The 18082-nt window shown below is 48.3% G+C and overlaps 1 protein-coding gene across 1 annotated transcript; it reads left to right on the top strand.

Moving 5' to 3' along the window:
* Window positions 1-627: 627 nt before the first annotated feature.
* On the top strand, window positions 628-14836 carry LOC147966641 (uncharacterized). The gene is made up of 5 exons (XM_087530900.1): window positions 628-1403; window positions 3944-4125; window positions 12115-12342; window positions 13115-13330; window positions 13416-14836. Exons 1-5 carry the CDS (start codon window positions 628-630, stop codon window positions 14834-14836), a joined length of 2823 nt encoding a protein of 940 aa, XP_087387026.1.
* The last annotated feature ends 3246 nt before the right edge of the window (window positions 14837-18082 follow it).

Here is an 18082-nt window from a genome sequence, read left to right as displayed (position 1 = left end):
GTGTTGACAAAAGGTGGAAAGAGATATTTCATGACTTTGATTGATGATGCGACTAGATTTTGCTATGTTTATTTGTTGCAAACTAAAGATGAAGCATTAGACTACTTTAAAATCTATAAAGCTGACGTTGAAAATCAACTAGAGAGAAAGATCAAGCGTCTTAGGTCCGATCGTGGTGGAGAGTATTTTCCAAAAGTTTTTGATGAATTTTGTGAGGAACATGGTATTATTCATGAGAGGACGCCTCCCTATTCACCTCAATCAAATGGAGTGACCGAGAGGAAAAACCGCACATTGAGTGACTTGGTGAATGCCATGTTAGACACTGCTGGTTTATCTAAGGCATGGTGGGGGGAGGCTCTATTGACTTCATGTCATGTCCTGAATAGAGTTCCCAACAATAATAAAGAGAAAACCCCTTATGAGGAGTGGGTTGGGAGAAAACCATCACTTTCTTATTTGCGCACTTGGGGATGTTTGGCAAAGGTCAATATTCCTATTCCTAAGAAACGCAAACTTGGACCAAAGACAGTGGATTGTGTCTTTCTAGGGTATGCTCAACGGAGCATTGCTTATAGGTTTTTAGTGGTAAAATCTGAAGTACCTGATATACATGTTGATACTATAATGGAATCTCGTGATGCAACATTTTTTGAGAACATATTTCCTATGAAAGATATGCATAGCATTGCTAGATTTTCTTCTGAGATAATTCCTGAATCTAGTACAACTGATGAATATTTCGAACAATCACATGAGGAAGTCCTTGAGAAGGATAACAATGAAGTTCCTAGAAGGAACAAGAGACAAAGGATTGCAAAATCCTTTGGTGATGATTTCATTGTATACCTTGTGGACGACACACCCAAGACGATTGCAGAAGCATATGCATCTTCGGATGTAGATGATTGGAAAGAAGCTGTTCATAATGAGATGGACTCAATTCTTTCTAATGGAACTTGGGAACTAACTGATAGACCGTATGGTTGTAAACCTGTGGGCTATAAGTGGGTGTTCAAAAAGAAGCTAAAGCCTGATGGTACTATTGATAAATACAAGGCGCGGCTAGTGGCCAAGGGCTACACTCAGAAAGAAGGCGAAGATTACTTTGACACCTATTCACCCGTTGCTAGAATGACCACCATTCGAGTGTTACTTTCCTTGGCTGCCTCTTATGGTCTTATCATTCATCAAATGGATGTAAAGACAACTTTTCTCAATGGAGAGTTGGAAGAGGAGATCTATATGGATCAGCCTGACGGGTTTGTGGTAAAGGGTGAAGAGAGAAAGGTGTGCAAGTTGTTAAAATCTTTGTATGGTCTGAAACAGGCACCTAAGCAATGGCATGAGAAGTTTGAAAGAACTTTGACTTCTGCAGGATTTGTCATTAACGAGGCTGATAGGTGTGTTTACTATCGCCATGGTGGGGGCAATAGTGTCATATTATGTTTGTATGTGGACGACATACTGATCTTTGGTACAAACATTAATGCAATTAATGAGGTCAAGTCTTTTCTATCAAAAAGTTTTGACATGAAAGATCTGGGAGAAGCCGATGTAATTCTAAACATCAAACTTATTAAGGATGAGAGTGGGATTACATTAACGCAATCTCACTATGTTGAGAAGGTCTTGAACCGATTCGGTTTTATGGATAGCAAGCCTTCTCCAACACCTTATGATCCCAGCATGACACTCAGAAAGAACAAGAAAGAAACGAGAGATCAATTAAGATACTCTCAAATTGTCGGTTCACTCATGTACTTAGCTAGCGCTACAAGACCAGATATCTCTTTTGCTGTGAGCAAACTGAGTAGGTTCATGTCCAACCCGGGTGATGATCATTGGCATGCACTAGAAAGGGTCTTGCGCTATCTGAGAGGTACTATGAGTTACGGAATTACTTATTCAGGGCATCCTGCTGTGCTAGAAGGATATAGTGATTCAAATTGGATCTCCGATGTTGATGTACTTTACGCAACAAGTGGGTATGTATTTACTCATGGTGGTGGCGCAGTGTCATGGAGGTCTTGCAAGCAAACCATATTGACGAGGTCAACTATGGAGGCAGAATTAACTGCTTTGGACACAGCTACTGTTGAGGCAGAATTGCTGCGTGAGCTCTTGATGGACTTGCCGGTTGTTGAAAAACCTGTACCGGCTATTCTTATGAATTGTGATAACCAAACAGTTATCGCTAAAGTGAACAATTCTAAAGATAATGCAAAGTCATCAAGACAAGTGAAAAGACGTTTGAAGTCTGTCAGGAAGTTGAGAAACTCCGGAGTAATAACTGTTACGTATATACAAACAGACAAAAACCTGGCAGATCCCTTTACAAAGGGACTATCACGAAATGTGATAGATATTGCATCGAGGGAGATGGGTATGAGACCCATAGATGTTACACCATAGTAGTAACCCAACCTTTGTGATCGGAGATCCCGTGAATTAGGATCTGGGAAGAACAAGCTATTGGTTAACTGAGGAGAGTAATAACTTATGATCGTCTCCAAGTGAAGATGCAAAACTCTCAGAGCTGTAAGGCTCAGATCTGTAAGGCAGGTCGGCAACATGCCTTAATGTGGTTCTATTGGCTATAATTAGCAAAGATGCTGTCCTACAGAGCAGTCTTGAAAGAACACACCTATATGAGTTCTGACTGTAAACGTCGCAGTCTATGAGATTTGGGTGATCTCTAGTAAACTCACGAAGAGACCAGGGAGTATGACGTATAAGCTCCAAACCGCGGGGTAGCCTACTGGCGGTCAGGTACTGGTTAAGACTTTGAGTGAAACCTGTTCACACAAAACTAGCAATTCAAAGCATAGTCAATTGTCAAGTTGTGAATGGATGTAGCTTATAGTTCTAGGCAGAAGTTCAACTTAACAGTCTCTGCTGAAACACTGGTATATTAAACAAGTGGTGAGAGAAGGCAAATCTCTAAATGGGTATTTGAGATCTGGTGGGGGATTGTTAGAATTAATGGGCTAGGCCCATAGCAATTTCTGAAATCTCAAAGCCCATGTGTAAAATGGCAAGTGGTGGTGCTAAGTTTAGTCCCACCTTGGAAGTTGAAGAAGAGTTGGACCTCTTTATATAGTGGGTTCTCTCTACCACTCTAAGTGATGTGTGAGAAGAGAAAGGGAAAAACACACGCGCGCGCTCGCTCGCCTCGCCGGGCCGGGCCGGGCCGTGGCGAGGCGAGGCGAGGCGAGGTGAGGCGGCGCGTACATGCGACATGCGCGTGAATGGTCCGCCAAAATCCGGTCCGTCTCCTTGCAGGAGCGTAGCTTCCTTTTGCCGTTTTATTTTTATGTCTTGGCAGACAAGTTTTTTGATTTCTTGTCCGGTAAGTATACGAATTAGAAACCGAGTCGGTTTGGGATTGTGGTCGCGACACAATACCGCCTCTGGTCCTAATATATATACAGCTACCGGCTGCGGCCAGAAATACACCGAAAAACACCTAGGGTTTTGCCTCATCTCACAACTTGCGCCGCCATCGTAGTCTACTCCATCCAAACGCCGGCGTGCATCGGCGCGTGGGAGAGCAGGTCTCCGGAACCGTTCGTCTTTGCGATCCTGCACCGGGAGAGGACGAACTAGGTTTTTGGGAAGCGCTGTGCGCGACTGCTCAAATTCGTCATCACGGGTCGTCTTCCGTCCAAGTCGGGCGGTGCTACTCATCGTCGTATTCATCGCCGTCAGCAGCAGATCGTCGCCAACATCGTCATCAACACTGTCGCACCCATAATAGCTAACGATCAGTACGTCCAACATCCTCTGTTCATGTCTGTTTCTACAGCTACTGTTACGTGTTTGCTGCTGTTATGCATGTCTTGCTGTTCTTCTAGTTTGCTAGATTTTTGCCTGCTAGTATCTCTTCTAGTCATGAATTATTTACTGGAATTAATCATGAACTTGCCTAATTTTCCAACAGGGCCTGCATGCAGGGTCACCAGCCCCGGGTCCGACTGCCGCATCTTGGCGTCGCCGACACGCCGTATCTTGGTCGTGCGGCGAGGGGGCCTGGCCCGACGCCGGCGTGCGACGGGTTAGGGGAGGCGCTGCAAGAGTACAGGAATGCTAGTTGGAAGGTAATCGACGCGCTGGCGGCGTGCGGTATGCTCGTCATGGGAGTGCCCTGGTTTCTCTTGGCCCGGGCAAATTCCCCGTCCTACGGATACAAATAAGCTTCTTCCCGTGTACCCTAAGAAAAACTTCTCCCCGTGTTGTAATTCGTGTCAAACCATTTCCGTAGACTAAAAACAATTTTTTTCCTTTTCGTGGTTTGCCGGATCGGCAATCATACGTCTAGCATCATGCATCCGTTCATCTTTCAGCATTCACCAGGCCACATGCTTCTAAGTGTTATTAACTTTAGATTAGAATTTGTGATCACAAAGTTCAGGTCATGAGAAGCTGTTTAGGCGTTGATTCAGCATCAGCAACTTGGAATCAGATTTCACACCAGTGCAGCGATTTGGAAGTGTTGGGCCCCACTATCATGCAAGATTTTCATGTGAGCCATTCAATACAGGCTATGGACCTCAGACCGGAGACTTAGACATGGGCTGCAAGAAGAATCTTCCACCTGCTTTCTATGTGATCAAGAGGAAGACAATGTGGATCACTTACTGCTACAATGTGTTTTCGCAAGGCAGGTTTGGTTCTTATGCTTCTCCAAGGCGAACATTGATCTAGGCTTGATTCCCTCGCACCAAGATAAGCTTCAAGATTGGTGGACTAGTACACGCAAGCAAATCCGCAAGGAAGAAAGGAAGGGGTTTGACTCGTTTGTCATGCTCATTAGTTGGACGCTGTGGAAACAAAGGAACAATAGGGTTTTCCGATCGGGTAATATATGTAATGTGACTGGCACGGCAGAGCTTATTTTTGCTGATTTACGGCAATGGGCTCTGGCAGGAGGGAGAGGAGTTCATCGATATTGTGAGTAGTAGTGTAATGTGAGTAGGAGTGTGGGAGGGTGGGATCGCCGGGATGTGGTGATCTAGCCATTTTCATCCTCTTGTACATATTTTTCTCTCCTTCTATAAAGCTAAGGTACGCCATTGGCGTACTCTCGAAAAAAAACCTTTATGTGCGCCTACTGGAAGGAAAACCTACCGAAATATTGTTTTCCTTGTTCCGAAATGGAGGCAAAAGGTTTGCCTCATCAAAATATTGTGATGTTGGTCTTTAGACACACTAGAAGCACCCCTTGACTAGGAAAACGAAAAAGACGCTATAAGCGTCCCATTTTTCACATTAGGAGCCCAAAAACCATCGCGGAGTCCAACAGACTACCCTATGATCAAAACAGTTGCTGGCTCCAGGCCAACTGGAAACTTAAAGCTGAGAGGAATGCAAAAATTCTCACCTGGTTTCTTGCCCAAAAGCCTCACCCTGCCACTGACAGACTACGAACCAGAGGATGCACAGATGGGCTTGCTCTCCTATGTGATCAACTGATCGAATCAGCGGGTCCTCCTAGTCAGCGCCTTCTGCGCCGATTAGCCTAACTGGCGCCTGCAGAAGTAGGATGGTGGGCTGATTCTTTGTTCGGCCTAGAATCTAGCGCGTTTGCACTGTTTCGGCGCTAGTTCACTATTTCTTCTGTTTGGACTGTTTTAGCGCTAGTTCGTCGTTTCCTTCTACTGTTGTCAATATACTTTGAACTGGAAATTTCTATAAGATTATGTTCTGTAGGAGAAAATGCGTGAACCAAAAAATGGTATGAATTTCCATAACAATAAAAAATCTCCATAAGTTCACAGAGTAGCTGCTGAATGAATTATTTCAGAATTTGGTAGTGGCTTGCGCTAGTTTATTGGTTTGAAAGAAATTTTTACTCTAATTAGTACAACTGAATTAAAAAAAACCGATAGCTCTCCATAGGTAAAATCATACTGGCATGGGGTGTATTACTTAGAACAACTACACTAGTGGAAGCCAGAAACAAGTTTAGAATGGCTAGTGTTGACCCTTGTTTCGATATTGAAATGTGAAGTTCGCCGAAAATATGATCTCATCCATTTTACACCTTCAAGTGGTCCTGAAAAATTCAAAAACAGAATATGTTTAGTTCTCTTAATATAAAATATACATCTGAATATGGACTTGATCATCTGAAAAAAGTGTACTAGTTTTTAAAAACACACTTCTTTTAGAGTGTACCTTTCAGCTGTTCAGTCTATTGATTGTGCGAACTCCTTTTATTTGAAAGACCGGAAACCCTGAAGAATAAAAGCAGAAACAGATTGATTGAATTTTTGGTTTATACTTCCCTTAGTAAAAAAGTTGCTTTAAGAGAAGTATGAAAATTGAAGGAGGTGTTTATAACTTACGTGGTTTTGAAGAAATGATCTCACAACTGGTAGTTGGACCTCGCTGTTTTGGTAGGTTGCAATCTCATACAAAAATATTTCGTGCATAGCTTGGAGATCAACCTATTTTGCACAGTTGTGATTATCATCTGAATAATTTTTCTTCTATGAGATGAAAGAATTGCAATTAGAATATGTTGTTTAGAATATAAGAAACTCTTACAGTAGAGAATCCAAGAACTCCCATCCCACGATATGTTTTTAGTATTTGAAGAAGGAAAAGACCTATTTCGTACCTGCATTAATGAAATCAGGTTAGCTAGCATGTTAGAATAAAAAATCCAGTTAAAATAACATAATAATCCTTAACTTCAAAATTTATGTTATCGTGAGGTGGATGAAATGGAGGAAAAACTGGTAATGATGTAAGAAGTCAAAACTGATTAACCTGAAATGAGTCCTAGGAACTACAATAAATCTGTAGTCAAAGTCTTTGATGCTGAATGCATTGCAATTAGGGTAGGTGAGTGCAAACAGTGACTTGAAATTGTAACAGACAATGCTTATTATAGTTGTGAATCTGTCTTGTCCAGACCCATCAGGATTCATAATATCAAAAAATCTTCCGCTCAGTAGGTTTGCTGTTATTAGAATCCATTGCTTATCATTGAAGCAAGGCAAGTGGACCTGTGAAAATTCATAGTAGGTTAGTTCTTGTCACAATTTTCCATTTGAAGAACTCAGTAAGAGAATTTTATTTAAAATAAAAGGTACTAACAAAATTTGCTATTTCCAATCTGAAGCCAACTCTTGCTTCACTTAAAATGTCTCTGCATATTGGGTCTGAATGATCAAGCATAGGCCTCATGAGTATTGCCTGATAAAAGCAAACAAAAAAAATTTTGGTTGGTAAAACTAGCAGATATTACCACAGAAAAACATTCGAAGACAGAGAAAGAAAAAGAATTAAATGTATCATACCATATCTTCTCTTTGCACAATGTGCCTAATAACATCAGTATTTGGTATTAGACCTTGCCTACCGCGGATTAGTTGGTCAGTATTGAGCATCTTTGAGTAACAATCCAAAGAGTGCGGATTCATCCAGCAACCAGGTCTTAAGGAAATAGTTAAGGTTTTCTGGTCAACCCATACTTCATTCACTTGGAATATTCTTTGGCTGTTGTTTTGGAATTAACGTTACAAACTTTGAACTAGAAGTTAGTAAAAAAATAATGTGAGAACGAATAAATGGTTTGTATGGTAGAGTTTGATGAAAACTATGACTGATTTGTACAGCTAAAAGGAATGAAGTTTGGATAAAAATAACCTTGAATCCAGAACTGGAAGAGCTGGAGTCATTGTCTTGTAGAATTCTATTTGCACTGGTGTTGAGAAGATAACTTGTTGGAACTGCAAATAGTTGGGCTGCTGAACAATTTTTGCAGAAGAGAAGTTTTGAAACTACTTCTTTCCTGCCTCTATCTGATTCCTTTTGGATTTAGCTTCAGATTCTTCCATGAGTTTGAGCAACGCTAGATCGTTAAGTAGAGTTCCGAAAGAAATTTCTGGCTGCGGAGAGTTAATCTTGAAAGGCCTTAGTGGACTATTGCTATACAGGAATGGAGTGTTAGCATTGAAGAACCCAGATTTGACCAGTTTGGACGAACAACCCAAATGAGAGTATGAGCTTGTTTGATAAGAAGTCATACAGGGCGGGAGTGTATCTTGTAGTGCATCGCTTATTGCATTGAAACTTGGTATGTCATCTTCAGTGTTGTTTGCTGGGAAAGAGTTAGGTGGAGCTGCTGGTTGAGACACTTGACTTGATGGAAGATTGGTTTCACATTTTTTTTTCAAGTGTTTGATGATACGGATGTGAATCAATGAGAATTGAATTGTCTTGTAATTCTTCTAGTTCGACTCGATGTGGTGCACAATAGAAAGAGTCTCCTGGCATTAAGACAAGATGAAAAAAATTTATGTTAGTATGAACATTAAAATATAAAACGGAAGAGAAAATAAAAACTATGGAAGAAAAAAAATAAATTGAAAGTACCTGTGGCAGATGAATCAGATGAGATAAATTTCCAATGAGTAGAGCTAAATTTCTCTTGTCTCCAATTACGATTTTCTGTTGAATTCAAGTCTTCCCATGTTGGTTTGTTTCTAAGCGAATCCAGGACAACTGGTATTTATACAACGAATAAACACAGAAAAATGAAAAGTTATTGACTAATAATAAGAAAGAACTGGAGATATTGTAAGTAGTTTAAATATGAAGAAAATTATGCATGGACTGCAAACTAAAGAAAAAGTGGACAGAACAAAAGCTTTATTGTATAAAAAGTTTGTATTACCTTCTTTAGGAGAAATGACTGTATAGGGAAAGTTTTCATTAATTTCATCTTTGCTGAAAACTTCTAGAAGTGCTAAATCTGTGGAACTTGGAGATCCAATAGATATTGTAGGAGCAAAATTTATTTGCTCATCAATAAGCACGCGTTCAGAGAATTTTAGAATAGTTGAATCAATTAGATCTTGAGTATTTTCTGAATCAAAGCTTGGAGGATATGAATGAGGGCCAGGAAAATCCAAGAAATTAGTTGAATACATGAATGAGTCCAAGTGCGTATGTTTCTGCATTGCACTAATGGGTATCAGGGAACAAGTTGAATCAACATTAGATACAACATTACCCAAGTGCACTCCTGAAAGAGCTGTAACTAAAGAAGGTTGATATTGAGGTTCATCTTTAGAAGCAGAACTTGAGGGTAAGAAACTCAGAACATCGTCAACATAAGATTGCAGCGTTGGAATAGAGTTTGTTAAAACTGTCTGCCAAAATTTCTGACTGGAACTCTGAAGCTTAATCCTTTCCTGATTTGAAGAAAATGAGAATTGAGAAAGAATAAAGTTAGATCGAAGCAAGCATAAATAATATAGATGAGCCTACTACTTTGTAAGTAAAAGACAAGTGTTCTTGCTTCTGAATTAGATTTGCAAACCTGTATGTTGTGAATCGATGGCAGTTTGCTGTTGATGTAGTGCAAAACTGAATCAGGTAATTGCGTAGGTGGCTCAACGATAGAATCAGCGAATGGAGTTGCTGTTATGTGCTTCATATGTTTTTGTTTTGAGGAAAAAAATGAAACTGGATTTTCAGCTGGGTAAATTTCATGAGCCAAAAAGTACTGCAAAATTAAAGTTAATCTTGATATTTGTCTCTTTTGTACTTACTTCAAGCCTCCCAAACTCAATATTGACTCCAGGCTTTGTGTCTAGAGCGATGAATGATCTGAGCACTGTTGCTGACCACAAAGGAAGTCTTGGGAACGTACTGGTTGAAATCTTGTAGTCAGAAGTGATCAAGAATTCAAAATGTGCAATCTGACAAAGTTTGCCAAAAAATATGGAAGGAAATGAAAAGCCAGGTAAAAATTGTCTTTGACATGTTCTAAAGTGAGAAAGAAGTTAAAGTTCTAATAAATCTGCCAGGGAAACTGATCCACGAGCACCTATGGGACTTGGCGGACCGGGTCCCTTTCGGTTCGGCGGGGGCGGAGATTGCGCAAAGAGCAGATCGAGGCGAAGCACACGAGCAGTTTACCCAGGTTCGGGCCGCACGGATGCGTAAAACCCTACTCCTGCTTTGTGGTTTGTATTGCGTTCTTGCTCGGGAGCGCGGAGTGCTACAGTACACATCAGCAGCTAGCGAGACCGAGCGTGAATGAGTGTCCCCCTCTTCTACGTTGCGCATGGGCCTCCTTTTATATGCTCAAGGGGTCACCAACAGGTGGCAACGTAGGCAAGGGTAAAAATGGAAAGGTGGTGGTTGGTACAGCTACTTGTACAGTGTATCATACCTAACCCTGACGGCAGGGGACAAAGGCATTAAATGCCCGTCTGTGTAGCCTAAATAGTGCAAAAAGGGACCGCCAGGAACGCCACCGTTCGCCATGATGGTTATCTTGTCAGCGCCGCTTGCCACTGCGCACCGCTGGCTGCACAGCCTCCCGCCACGTACGCCTGGGAGGGTCCCAGAGCGACACGTTAGTGGATGCGCTGGAGCGTGGGCGCGGAGTGGTGGCTCGCCGCAGCAAGCGCCTTGCCGCGGTCGTTGTCTTGTCGTGTCCGGGAGCTTGCTGCTCACCGGGCCTTGCCGGGACGCGTGGCGCGCCGCGGCAAGTTCCTTGAGATGCCTTGGTTGGCCTTCCCGACAAGCTCCTCTTGCCGTGGTCTTGTCTCCTTCCCGGCAAGCTCCTCTTGCCGGGGTCTTGTCTCCTTGGCTTAAATACTTTGTTCTTGAATGGCTCCAAAGGAACCACGGAGGACCTCGGCGGTCACCCGGCAAGCTTTGCCGCGGGATGCTGCGACTGCCCGTGCACGAGTTCGGGATACTAGGGTACCCCTACTCTAGTACACCGACAGGAGCCCCCGGGCCTGGGCCATACACGGTGCCGAGCGCTGTTGGGCCAGGCCCAAAACAGGGCACGGGCACACGCGGCCTAGGTTACGCCGTATCTCACTCCGGATCCACCGCGCCCTCCCCGAACGGCACGCGTCGAATGCGGCGTCGTGGGAGAGATCGTGGGTGGTATCTTTACTCGAAAATGCGGAACGTCCGCCCCCTCCCTCCTTATAAGCAGGGGAAACAGGGGCATTACGCCCATCCGCCAGTTATTGCTCCAATCTCGAAAATCTCCGCCGCTCCCCCGTCTAAAGAGAGCAGCGCTCCGCCCGCCATCGCCACCAGCACCACCAACGCCGTCGTCTTCCTCCACCACTTCCGCAATGGCTCCGAAAGTCGACAAGGGGAAGGCCGTGAAGTCAGGCGAGGCGCAGCGGCTTGCGGCGCTACGAAAGGAGCGGGCCATCTTCCCCCCAAAGCTCGCCGTGAAGGAGCTGAGGGAGTACTACTACCTCTTCTGGTCGACGGAGACGCGGGCGCACCCGCGCACGAAGGTACTCCCCCCCGCCGCCTGGAAGATGGCTCCAAACGGATACCCTTTCTTTGCCTTGTTCTTCTACTGCGGGCTCTGCCCGCCCTTCTCCGAATTCTTCTGCGATATCATGAACACCTACGGGTTCTGCCTCCTTGACTTTACCCCCAATGCCGTTCTGACCAAGGCGGTTTTCGCACATCTTTGAGAAAACTTTGTCGGAGTCCACCCAAACGTAGCTCTTTTCCGCCATTTCTTTATGCCCCGAGTAGAGAGAGGGGAGCCTTTATCCGGCGGGATCGCTTGGATCTCGAGGGCCGGCAAGAAGGAAGCCTATCTGGAGGGAGAGCTTCGCGGCAAGTGGGAGGAGTGGAGAGCTGACTGGTGCTGGGTTGTCGAGGAGAATCCGCAGCCATTTACTGCCCGGCGCCAAACCCCAGTGGTGCGCGGCAACGACTGGAGCAACGTGGCCCTGGAAGATGCTAGGTTGAAGATTGCCATCGCCCGGATCCAACGCCTCAGGCTTGCCGGGCTAACTGTAGGCGCAGTTGGTGCAGATTTCCTTCGCCGCCGCATTGCCCCACTGCAGGAGAGAGGAAGACCCGCCTGGGAGTTCAGGAACGCGGCGGATATCATGAGGCTGCGCCCGGGCCTCAACTACAACTTCACTGTGCTGGAGCTCAACGCGATGCTCCAGGAACTGTTCAAGTATGACCCAGAGCATCCCGAAGTCTTCAGGTTGCCGCAGGGCGTTATTCCGTTGTGCAACAATTCCTCGCTCGACCGCATCCGCGCAATGATGCCGCTGTGCGACTCGCATGGAATTGTGCCAACTTGGCAAGAGCCAGATGACGTCGTCGTGCAGGAGTTCTTCGACAGCCTGGTGGAAGTGCCGATCCGTGCCGACGAGAAGGACGGCCTCACCCGCGACACCACCGAGGAGTTGACACGCATCGCCACCTGGCTGGAACAGGCGGCGGCAGCCGCGGCCGCGGGCGAGTTTGGATTCACTTTGGCGGAGGCAGATGCAGCCGAGGCGGCAAGCCGTGCAGAGCGAGAAGAGCTTGCCGGTAAGAAGGAGCCTGCCGGGCGTGACGCTGAGTCGAGCGAGCCCGCCAAGGACACGAGCGGCTCGTTGGAGATCAACTCCTCTTCCTCCTCGTCTTCGGGCAGCTCGCCGCAAGCAGAGCCTCCATCTCCACCAAGAAGGCGTCTCCGCAAGGCCGGGGACGTAGCGGAGCGGCAGGCGGGCCAACAGCCGCCGCGCCGCATGACACGCTCCACCACGGCATGCACTGCCGCCGCGGGAGCATCTCACGCTGCTGCGGCAACTGGAGTGGGGTCTTCCTAGACCACTGCTTCTGCTCCTGCCGCTTCCCACGCCGCGGCGACGGCCAGAGCGGGGTTGTCTCAGGCCACCACCACCGTTCCCGCCAAGCGGCCAAGGGAATCTACCCCTCCGCCTTCCCGCGCTGGACGGGAGCCGGACTTCGACTTCTCCGCGTTCAGCTCCGACGAGGAAGAAGAAGACGAGTAAGATTCACTTGTGATATTTGTAGTTCTTCAATCCTTGCTGTTTTGCCTTGTATCTCATTTGCCTTACCCCGAACTCATTCCTTTTCAGGACGCTGGCCCAGAGAGCGGCGAAGAGAGCCAAGATCCCGGTGATCAACATTGACGACGAACCCACCGGGCCAGAAGGGGGTGCGCCCGAGATCACTTTGCCGGACCCGGCACTTATTCTGTAGAGCAGCCCCCAGCGTAAGCGTATGGTTCGCTTTCCGCCGTGAGGCGCACATGGATTCTCTTGCTTTGTTGACATCTAACTGTTGGTTGGTGTAGGAGCACAGCACCCCCACCAGGAGTGCCCGGAGACAGCCCCCGACATGCCATCTGCTTCGACTACGCCGCCAAGGGAAAGCCACCCGGTAAGGGAGAGGTCTCCGGCAAGGGAGAATTCTCCGGCAAGGAAGAAGTCTCCGGCAAGGGGGAATTCTCCGCCAAGGGACAGCACCAGCGTCCCCCCGACGGCGGAGACTACGACCGCCGAGACCAGCACAGTTAATCTTCTTTCTTCAAAACTTCCCTTGGGTTCTTCTTTTCTCTTGGGTTTTTGCTTGACTCTTCTCCCTTTTTCGGCCATCAGATCCATATGTTGCGGAGTCAATGGAGACGGAGGTTGCCGCCAACGACACTGCTGCCCCCGAAGGAGCAACCGGCGCTGACGAGCCCGCCGGCGATGAGGCCACCAAGGCCGCCACCGCAGCAGCTGGCGAGGGTTTTGGCGATCGAACTGACGACCCGGAGGCCGCAGGAGCGCCAGGAGCTGCACCGACCGCCGACCCGTCCGCCGCTGCCGCAGCGCCAGGCTCCGAAGAGCCCCAGCCAGGCGTCTACCTGGAGGCCGGCGACGGCGTCTTCATCAACCTCCCCTGGGCGTCAAGCTCCAGGGCGCCGGTCGAGGGACAAAGCTTCGACGGAGAAGTGCTTGCCTCCGCTGGGCTGAAGATAGTTGACGCGCCGAGCAGCAGCAGCGACGAGCCGGAGGAGGAGCGGCTGCTGCGGAAGCTACTGTCACTCTACCGCGCGCGGCAAGCCAAGCTGGAATCTAGTGAGGCACTTGTCGTGAAGGCGGGAGTAGACATCGAGAAGCGCGCGGAGGAGCTCGGGGGTTTTCATCAGGAAGCTGTCCGGTCTCTGGCAAAGGAGCGGGAGCAACTCGCCGCGGAGCAGCAGGCCTTCCTCCTCGAGAAGGCCGAAGTTGAAGAGCAGCAGCGGCTTGCCGCTGAGAAGCTGTCTGCACAGGAAGGCAAACTGGCGCAGCGGAAGGTCAACCTTGACAGCCACGAGGAAGAGCTTGCCGCGCGCGAGCAAACTGTCGGCGGGGCTCTCAAGCAAGCGGAGGATGCTGCCGCAGCAGCCGCAGCTGCCGAGGCCGCCAAGAAAGTGCTGGAGATGAAGGTGGCCCAGCTGGAGGCCGATCGCAAGGCATATGGTGAAGAGCTTAGCGCCGCCAAGGACTCCAACGCAGATCTTGAGTCGAAGCTGACTGCTTTGACCAAGACGCTGGACGGCGCCAAGGAGCAGGAGGCGGCCTTGAAGAAGGAGATCAAGGCCGACAAGGCGCTGCTGGAGAGTGCTGCCGCCACCCAGAATGCTTTTAGGGATACGGTGGAGCACTGGACGGAGAGTCTTGTGAACGTTGCCGCGGACATTGACAGGGAGCTGGCGCAGCTGGGGATGGCGGATCTCGGGTATCCCTCCGACGAGAACCTCCAACCCAGCGCCAAGCTCACCTTGTTTTTCAAAGGCATGGCGACGGCGCTCCAGCGGCTCCGGGAGAGGATCCCAAAGCAGCTGGCCGACGAGTCGCGCAAGATCTGCACGGGAGCTCTTCAAAAGGTGTTGATGAAGGTGGCCTTCCGCAACCCGGGCCTCCGCCTCACCAACGTCCTCAGGACCTTGCCGCCGGATGCCGATCTAGAGGAGCTCAAGGCCCTTGTCGCACCCATTGTGGACAAGGTGAGCGGGATCAAGAGGATTGAGGGCGATCGCGCAGACTAGGCCGCCCGCTTCCTCCTTTTTCTTGTCGATGTCGATCAAGTTATGAAAACGATCTGTTAGAGCCGCGACAAGCTATTTTGTAATATAACTTTATTCTGGGTAGTGATTGCTATGTTATTCCCTTTACTTGACTCCTTCCTTTGTATGTTTTTGCCCTACGCTTTTAGGGAACTTGCCGGCGCAGGCACCCTTGCCGCGAGCGCTGAGTGCGGGACGTCAGCAGCCTGCTGGCGGTGCCGCTACCGACAAGAAACCTTGTCGCAACTAGTCGCAGCTCACTTAAGTTGCTGAGCGGACTCGAAGCAAAGTAAGGGCGCAACTAGTTACGAGTTGGTTCCTCCGCGCACAGGTTTTCCATACAAAGTGCGGTCGTTCAAGGGAAATAACTTAAAAATTTAAAAAATCTGAGTGCTCAAACTTTGGCAACTTAGCTTTTCTGTCGTTTGCTTCCTGGCAAGGCGAAACTTTCTTGGACGACGCTTGGTCCACACCCTTATCTTCTCCTTCCCCCCCGGCAAACTTGTGCGCGAGGGAGCTTTCCTTTTCTTGAGAAGAAAGAAGAGAAAATAAAGATATGGAGCCTTATGGCTCGTTATCGCTTACCGGGGAGTAGGTGCTGCACAAAGTGTCAGACCACACATGCAAAATATAGACAACATGAAATTGACAAGATGCGCGGAGCACATGAGCTTTACTTATGCATGGGGTCTGCGCCCGGCTTTGTACAAAGGATTACATGCAACAGCGGCAAGACTTGTACAAAAGGTGGTTGCCGGAACTGGTTCCGGCAACCGCGCCTTACGGGTAAAACTTACGAAGATGTTCAATGTTCCAGGAGTTGCTCACCGGAATGCCATCTTCGGTCTCAAGGCGGACAGCGCCAGGCCTAGTGACTCGTTTCACCCGGTAAGGGCCTTCCCACTTCGGTGTCAACTTGTTGGAATTCTTGGCGGACTGAACGCGCCGAAGAACAAGGTCGCCTTCCTCGAGACTTCTGGCGTTAACCTTGCGGCTATGGTAGCGGCGCAAAGCTTGCTGGTAGCGAGCAGCTTGCACAGCAGCCTGAAGACGGTCTTCCTCAAGGAGCAGCGCGTCATCTTCTCGCAGCTGCTCTTGCTCGAGCTCATCATAAGCGAGCACTCGAGGCGACCCGTATACGAGTTCCGTGGGGAGAACTGCCTCTGCTCCATAAACTAGAGCGAAAGGTGTCTGGCCAGTGGCTCGATTTGGCGTCGTCCTGATCGACCAAAGAACCACCGGCAGCTCCTCGATCCAGTTTCTTCCGCACTTGTGCAGCCTGTCGAAAGTTCTGATCTTGAGCCCACGCAGCACTTCAGCATTTGCCCTCTCCGCTTGACCGTTGCTTCTCGGGTGAGCAACAGAAGCGAAGCAGACCTTGGCGCCAAGATCTTGGACGTACTGCATGAAGGTGCGGCTCGTAAATTGTGTACCGTTGTTGGTGATGATCCTGTTAGGGATCCCGAAGCGGCAAACAATCGACCTGAAGAACTTGACTGCTGACTGCGCTGTCACCTTCCTCACTGGCTCCACTTCCGGCCACTTTGTGAACTTGTCGACTGCAACGTACAAGTACTCAAAGCCCCCGACTGCTCGGGGAAAGGGGCCGAGGATGTCGAGCCCCCAGACCAAAAATGGCCAGGATAAAGGGATCGTCTGGAGAGCTTGAGCTGGCTGGTGTATCTGCTTGGAATGGAACTGGCATGCTTCACACTTGGTTACTTGTGCAGTTGCATCCTGGAGGGCTGTCGGCCAGAAGAAACCTTGCCGGAATGCTTTGCCGGCAAGTGCTCTTGCGCCAATGTGGTGACCACATATGCCTCCATGTATCTCTGCCAACAGCTTCTGTCCATCTTCCCGGTGAATACACTTCAATTTCACCCCGTTGAGTCTTCTTCTGTACAGTGTGTTGTCGACAAAATGGTACATACTTGACTGCCGGGCTACTCTTTCCACTTCTTCTTGCTCTTCGGGAAGTTCTCCTGTCTGAAGGAAACGGACAATTGGTGGTGCCCATGTTGGAGCTTGTGGCTCGACAACAAGGACTAAAGGCACATCTGCTGCCACAGGAACATCCGCTTCTACGGCGAGAACCTGCGGCTCTGCCGGAGCTTGACGTTCCCCGACAAGTTTGCCAGAGCAAAACTTGTCGGGAGCTTCTGCTTCAACGGAACAAACCCTAGGGCTTGCCGGAGCAGGACGTTCCCCAGCAAGCTTGCCGGAGCAAAACTTGTCGGGAGCCTCTGCTTCAACGGAGCAAAGCCTAGGGCCTGCCGGAGCAGACTGCTCCTCAGTGTTCTTGGTGTTGATCCTGGGGACCTTCTTGGCGGCGGCTTTGGGAAGCTCTGCCGGAAAATAGTCACCAGAAATCAACTTCCTCTTCTTGTTCTGTCCAGTTGATGGCGTTACGGACGGATGAGTCAGCTTGAGCACAAAGATCCCTGGTTCCACAGGTAACTTAAGTGCGACGCACTTTGACAGGCCATTGGCAACGTCGTTCTCAGCTCTTGGAACATGTTCCATCTGTAGGCCATCAAAGTGCTCTTCTAGCTTTCTTACTTCATCGACGTAGGCTTCCATCAACGGACTTTGATAGTTCTTGTTCACTTGGCGGACGACAAGCTGTGAGTCACCCCTGACAATGAGTTTCTTGATCCCAAGGTCTGCCGTGATCCTGAGACCGGCAAGCAAGCCTTCATACTCTGCAGTATTGTTTGTTGCTTGCTCCCTGGGAAAGTGCATCTGGACTACGTACTTGAGGTGCTCTCCGGTGGGTGCGACAAGCAGCACGCCAGCGCCGGCGCCTTGCAGCGAAAAGGCACCATCAAAGTATATCAACCACTCCTTGCTTGCTTCCTTGACGGGAATGCTCATTTCTGGAATTTCTTCATCTGGTGTTGGCATCCACTCTACTATAAATTCTGCCAATGCTCTGCTTCGGATAGTTGAAGTGCTTTCAAACTTGAGGCCAAAGCTTGACAGTTCCAGTGCCCACTCGACAAACCTGCCTGTTGCTTCTGGATTCTGCAGTATCCTCTTCAGCGGAAAGCGAGTGACAACCGTGATCTCATGTGCTTGGAAGTAATGGCGCAGCTTTCTCGAGGCCATGAGAAGGCCGAAAAGCAATTTCTGCACACTAGAGTACCTTGATCTAGCCCCCTGCAGAAGGGAACTGACAAAATAAACTAGGCGCTGCACCATTCTCTTCTGTATCTCTTCGCGTATCTG

This window comes from Triticum urartu, chromosome 6A, assembly GCF_056163025.1.
Source record: "Triticum urartu cultivar PI428250 chromosome 6A, HENAU_Tu73, whole genome shotgun sequence".
Classification (NCBI taxonomy): Eukaryota; Viridiplantae; Streptophyta; class Magnoliopsida; order Poales; family Poaceae; genus Triticum; species Triticum urartu.
Note: the sequence above shows the minus strand (reverse complement) of the source record. Positions and strands in the feature narration are given on the sequence as shown.

Coding starts and splice junctions, on each gene's coding strand:
- LOC147966641 (XM_087530900.1), top strand. CDS start 628: ATGGAATCTCGTGATGCAACATTTTTTGAGAACATATTTCCTATGAAA. Junction 1,404..3,943: donor GTCATTAACGAGGCTGATAG/GTGTGTTTACTA, acceptor ATTTTCCAACAG/GGCCTGCATGCAGGGTCACC. Junction 12,343..13,114: donor AGAGCGAGAAGAGCTTGCCG/GTAAGAAGGAGC, acceptor TGGTTGGTGTAG/GAGCACAGCACCCCCACCAG.